The 6,240-nt window shown below is 43.8% G+C and overlaps 1 protein-coding gene across 8 annotated transcripts in view; it reads left to right on the top strand.

Moving 5' to 3' along the window:
- The window catches only part of LOC101159489 (E3 ubiquitin-protein ligase SMURF2), a 41,947-nt gene extending 36,506 nt beyond the window's left edge, over nucleotides 1-5,441 (top strand). For all 8 annotated transcript variants that reach the window (XM_023960352.2, XM_023960356.2, XM_023960354.2 and 5 more), the window contains 8 exons: nucleotides 521-624; nucleotides 714-828; nucleotides 1,068-1,246; nucleotides 1,844-1,981; nucleotides 2,067-2,187; nucleotides 2,274-2,475; nucleotides 2,597-2,672; nucleotides 2,895-5,441. In XM_023960352.2, the coding sequence (XP_023816120.1) occupies nucleotides 521-624; nucleotides 714-828; nucleotides 1,068-1,246; nucleotides 1,844-1,981; nucleotides 2,067-2,187; nucleotides 2,274-2,475; nucleotides 2,597-2,672; nucleotides 2,895-2,994 (1,035 nt within the window). In that variant the 3' untranslated portion in view covers nucleotides 2,995-5,441. The remainder of the gene's footprint in view (nucleotides 1-520; nucleotides 625-713; nucleotides 829-1,067; nucleotides 1,247-1,843; nucleotides 1,982-2,066; nucleotides 2,188-2,273; nucleotides 2,476-2,596; nucleotides 2,673-2,894) is intronic.
- The last annotated feature ends 799 nt before the right edge of the window (nucleotides 5,442-6,240 follow it).

A 6,240-nucleotide genomic window follows, 5' to 3' on the forward strand; every position in this document is an offset into this window, starting at 1 on the left:
AGGGACCAGGATGGATCAGGAATGACAGAGGGACAGATCATGTTAGAGGTTTTGGAGAGAAAAGTCAGAGAGGCCAGACTGAGGTGGTTCGAACATGTCCAGAGGAGAGACAGTGAGAAGAAGAGTCTAGAGCTGCCAGGCGAGATGTCTAGAGGAAGACCAAAGAGGAGGTTTATGGATGCAGTAAACGAAGACATGAAGGTAGTTGTTGTTATAGGAGATGAAGCAGAAACATCAGGTTAGATGGAGGAAGCTGATTCACTGTAGCGACCCCTGAAGGCAAAAGCTGAAATTATGCCTTAAGGTTTATTTTAAAAACTGTTTGCCTTCCTTTTGTTAATGTTCATGGTGTTTTATTTTGAAAAGTTTAGTTTTTGTGCATATTATAAGACGTCTACATGAAAAGTTGTGATTTTCTGTTCTTCCCTTATCAATTGAGGGAAGTCATTTAAATTAAGATGCAGAAAACACAATGATCACTTTCATTTGATTCGTTTTTTTTCTGTTGGGGGAATAATAGGAATCCTATCGACAAGTGATGAAGATGCGGCCAAAGGATCTTTGGAAACGGCTGATGATCAAGTTCAGAGGGGAAGAAGGTCTAGATTATGGAGGAGTTGCGAGGTAACAACGTGCCTGATGCTTTCCCGTCTGCAGGGTTCCACATGTTTGCTTGCTTTGAGCTGCTTTAACTTGGATTCTGTGTGTTTTAGGGAGTGGTTGTATCTGCTGTCACATGAGATGCTGAACCCGTACTATGGGCTGTTCCAATACTCCAGAGATGACATCTACACCCTTCAAATCAACCCAGACTCTGCTGTCAACCCTGTAGGAATCCCTTTTGCTTTGAAGTCCTGACCTGTGCTAGAGCGTCATTAAGTGTTTTTGTATCCCGCAAACCTGGAAAAAGTTCGAGTTCTTTATTTGATGCAAAATGATCTTCAAAAAGTTTGAGATTCAAAAAGAAGACTTCAACTGTATGTGACGGGTTTAGGAATGAAACCAACTGATGGGAGTCGTCGTCCATCATCGTCCTTCATTCTTGGTACGCTGTGTTTCACCTGCAGGAGCACCTGTCCTACTTCCATTTTGTGGGCCGCATCATGGGCCTGGCTGTGTTCCACGGCCACTACATCGATGGAGGCTTCACGCTGCCCTTCTACAAGCAGCTGCTGGGAAAACCCATCACGCTGGACGACATGGAGTCTGTGGACCCCGACCTTCACAACAGCCTCGTCTGGATTCTGTAAGGCTGTTGAAAGGGCTGTCGGTGACAGTTACACTTTATCTACTTATTCAAAGGGATGTAGAGGTGGTGTTGTTTACAGAATAAGGCATATGGGGTTCAGTGTCTTCCCCATAGAAACTATCAAACCTGGGAACTGAACCCTTGACTACCAGATTGGCAGAAGCTCAAACCATTGAGGTTTAGCCCCAAAAGAGAAAAACAAAAGAAAGAAATAAAATAAAAACAGACATTTATGTCAAAACCTGAGGTGTAGTTTATTCACTTGAGTTTGTCAAGATTCTTTCTACTTCTCTGGTTTTGTTATGAACTTTCTGCTTTTTTGCCGTAATATACACCGATAAAATAGAAAAAGTCTACGATTTTAGAGAGCAATAGTGTTTTTGGGGGTTAAAGGTTCATGTTGTAGGTTTTTTTAACCCTTTGAAAATTTACTTACCACACCGCTGCACCTTCAAATGCCCCTACAGTCGGACTGGAAGGAGGATTCAGAGGGCAGGGAAGAAATTTGGCCAGAGACACCAGGATCAATGTCTTTTTTCTAGCCAAATCCTGAAACAAAAGTTCCAGACAGTTCTCTCTCTTTGCTCTGTCCAGAGGAAATGACATCACTGGAGTCCTGGACCACACCTTCTGTGTGGAACACAGCGCCTACGGGGAAATTATCCCACATGAGCTCAAGCCAAACGGGAAGAGCATCTCTGTGACAGAGGACACCAAGAAGGAGTATGTCAGGTACAGAAAGACTCACTCTGCAACCTCAGACAGGGGAAAAAAACAACAACCCACCCACACCCCCCATATTTGTGCCGTCCCTCAGGTTGTACGTGAACTGGCGTTTCCTTCATGGCATCGAGGCTCAGTTTCTGGCCCTGCAGAAAGGTTTCAACGAGGTCATCCCACAGCACCTCCTCAAAGCTTTCGACGAGAAGGAGTTGGAGGTGCGTCACCTGTCTGCCTTTTTTCACACGTGGAGGTTACCCCAGTCAAGCAGATCTTATGTTCTGACGTGTTTTTCTGCCTTCAGCTCATCGTCTGCGGCCTGGGCAAGATCGACATCGTGGACTGGAGGTCCAACACCCGTCTGAAGCACTGCACCACAGACAGCAACATCGTCAAATGGTTCTGGAAAGCCGTGGAGTCATTTGATGAGGAAAGGAGGGCTCGGCTGCTGCAGTTTGTAACCGGCTCCTCTAGAGTCCCCCTGCAAGGCTTCAAGGCTTTACAAGGTAACCTGAGTTGAACCCCCACCATTCACACACACACACACACACACAGCAGCAGGTTCTGTGTGTGTCTGCTGGTTGCTGAGAACCTGCACCGGTCCTGATGATTCCTGTCTTCATGCAGGTGCTGCAGGACCCAGACTCTTCACAATCCATCAGATTGATGCCAACGCCAACAATCTGCCCAAAGCGCATACCTGGTTCGTATTACAGAAAATGCGTATTCATTTCCCAACAACAATGAATTCCTTTTCTTTTGGTTTTAGGGCACTTTTGGGTTAGGATTGTAGTCGTTAAGTTCAGATTGCTCTAGAAAACAGCGGCTCAAAAGGAGAAAGTGACCTGTGATGCTTTGTCCCCGTTCCTCCGTTTGGATGTCTCTCCGTCGTTCATGTGAATTCCTTTTCTCCGTCCCACTCCAGTTTCAACCGGATCGACATCCCCCCCTACGAGAGCTACGAAAAACTCTACGACAAGCTACTGACCGCCATCGAGGAGACGTGTGGCTTTGCAGTGGAATGAGAGCGCGTCATCCGTGGGAAGGGTTGATTGTGCTGACAGGTTTGTGTTGAGTCCGGCCTGCAGCCTTCCTCTGACCTCCCTCCACGTTCCCTCCTCATGATTTTGGTTTAAAGAGCTGCTATTAGATGATCCCATCTTTATTTCTTTTTGTTCTTTGGAACCTTTTTTTTTTATTAGAAAATTTAAAATTAAGAGACATTGTTTTACAAGAAACCGCTTGCTTTGAAGATTTCTTTGGACACCTGACAGCCGCAGTTCCCGCTCTTGTTCGGTAAACATTTACTGACTGATCCATGCCGTGCTACTGAACCTGTAACACTGCAAGTAGCCATGTCTTTCCTTTAGTAGCCACTCTAACAGCTAACACACCTTCCAGTCTTTGGACGGGTGTTCTCCTTCCTGTTAGAGGCACCATCCATTCATCCTACCTCAGAAAACTGCTTTGATTTTTGAAGGCTTTCATCCGAAAACACCACCGACCTTTCAAACAAAAAGGGATCCGTGTTCATTTGTTCACACCAGCAGCGATCTTTCCACTCGTGAAACATATCCTTTGAGAAGTGACCGAAGCGCTCTGCGTCGACGTAAAGCTCGCCCAGACCGCTCAGAGACTTTTGGACTCTGGTGATGAAGAAGGCGTACGCCACGCGCTGCCACCATGTGTAACGGCCGTTCCCTCGCCAGTCCCACGCATTAACCTCGCCCTTGTAAACCGCCACGATCTTCCTCTCATTTTCTCCCAAATAACATGCTGCATGCATGTCAGCGATCTGTAGGCCGACTTGGAGCGAGGATGGATGACTTTCTTCCTTCACATCACTTTAAAGGAAAGAAGTATTTCTCTGTAGACACTTAAGAGCACTTTACAAGCCAAGCGGTGACGGCAGGAGTGCGTTCTTCATGTTACTCAAACACATTTGTTTCTCTTTGTTTGTTTTTTTCAACCACGATAGAAATACTCAAAGGCAAAAAAAAAATCTAAACCTGTAATTTTTTAGTACATATGTATAAACGCATAGCTATTTTTTGTATATGATCTAATCGGTTTAAATGCAAGCATGTTGGTGTCCTTCACAGACCTCTTTGCATTCTCAGGTGAGTCATTTAAAAAAAAGTCATAATGATAGTATGGAAGGGGAAGAGAAAGGTCTACTAGAGGCCCCGTCTTTGTCATGGTGTGAGGGTGAAGGGATGTTTTCATTTTCATGTTGTGCAGCGGTTTGCTGCAGGACACAAAGACCAAACGGCACAGATCACGTTCTCGTTGTTGTGCACAGGAGTTTTATTGCACACCGACTTCATGAGCAACAAATAAATCCTCCGTGCTGAAAAACCTGGAAGTTGCTGCCGAACATCTGGGTGCTACGCAGAGGAATTGAATCATAACCAGAGAAACTGGTCACACACCCCCAGAATGAGTCAACAACAACAAAAAAATGCATGAATGGATGCTTGGGAGGGAATGTCTATTTATTTGCATATTTGTTCAAAGACTTTTTAAATAAGAAAAAGATAAATCTATTTGCATTTCTTTGTGTGTAAACTGCCTGCATTCATCTGCAACCATGAAGTTTATTAGGAAGAATGCATATCAACCTCTTGTTGCAAACGTCCTGAGACATAAATGTGTTGCACGTGTTTCTACAGAGCCGTGCTGCCGGTGACCCAGTCATCTCCTGGTTAAAACAATCCCCCTTAACCCTTGTGCTATCTTAGATGACCCCACCCTTACATTGACGTGTTCTCCCTACCATGACAAAGGTGGATAAAGGTGGAAAGATTTTATGTAATCCATGGACACCAGTGAAGATCACAAATCATTGAAGAAAAAAGGTTTAGCGCACTGTCTAGTGGGTCTAGATGACCCCACTCCCAATGTTAAAGTGCCTAGGATAGCACAAGGGTTACTCAGGTCGAAATGCCAAATGGATCCGTTTATCTTTTCAAACTAAATCTGGCACCATGTGAACCAGTCGACTCAAGTTTTAAAGAAATGTTTAAGATTATTGTAAAAATGTTCAACTTTGGTTCAAGTGGTTACAAAGCATAGGAGCTGTGGGAAGGGTTCAGAAAACGGTCCTGTGCCTTAACCCCTCAAAACCTGTGGTGTCATCCAGAGAGGGTCTTTTTATATTTGGACTGTGTACCGCAGGTCTTAAAGGGTTAATGACGAAATTGTAAGCAAATTCTCCTTGACGTGTAATTCAGCACCAAAATAAAAATGTAATGACCTTGTAAAAGCTCCATAAGTGTTTGCTTTCTGTTTTTGTATTTATTACATCCGTACTTGTGTTCATAGTTTTCATATCAGCTGCTCTGAGAGTTTGTAACTGACACTTGTATAAAAGAACAATAAAGATGCAAAGTAAGAAACGTCTTAAACCCTCGCAGAACATCGAGCAATAAAATGATGCTGTTTGAGAAGAACAGCTGTATGTTTTACAGAACCACTTGTAGTCCTGTCTTTATTTATTTTTACTGTATTGTGTTTAGTTAGTCTCTTACTTTTCTAATGAAATACACTCCTCACAACAAGTTACTTGTTTTTAAACGAGTGCTTTTTCTTTTTGGTCTGAATTTCATTGAAATACAAAAACGTTCCCTTTAATGTTATTGTTCACTTGTTCAACGTTCTGTAGATCCTTGTTCTCCCAAATGTGCATCCAAGTATCTGATTTGCTCAGGAAAACCTGTGCCTGTACATGAAATGGCTTTTAATGACATTTTTATCACATAAACATACAAATACAACACCGTGTGCATTGAGTATTCTGCAGATAACACAAGCTTGAACATGTTTTAGTGCACCTTTCTGGACGTTTGGGCAGAATATGACTTTTTTTTACACTGCAGTAGTTACTAACATCCCAGCTTTCACATGGTAAGTAAGGGCCACAAGAGGCCCAAGAGCACAGGAAGGGAGGTGTATAGCTGAAGATGATCGCTGAAGGTTAATGTAAAAGTACCACAGGATTGGGCTGTCCCGGGAGATTGTGTGTGTGATGGGGAGGGGGTCATTAAAAAACAAAAACAAACTTATACCTAACTGTTCTCCCAAACAACTAACCAACTAGACCTCCCCGATTCCACCGTCGTCCACTAGAGGTCACCCTATGCTCGTTTTTGCACCTTCGCTGAACAATCGCTACATGGCGCTTTAGGGGTGGGTGATCATACTTTGCCCTGCAGCTGTCGCCATTGACCCGTTTCTAGTGCAATTTTTGCTGAGCCAACACTCGATGTAAC

Source organism: Oryzias latipes, chromosome 1 (assembly GCF_053564925.1).
Source record: "Oryzias latipes strain Hd-rR chromosome 1, Olatipes_Hd-rR_3.1".
In the NCBI taxonomy this organism is placed as follows: Eukaryota; Metazoa; Chordata; class Actinopteri; order Beloniformes; family Adrianichthyidae; genus Oryzias; species Oryzias latipes.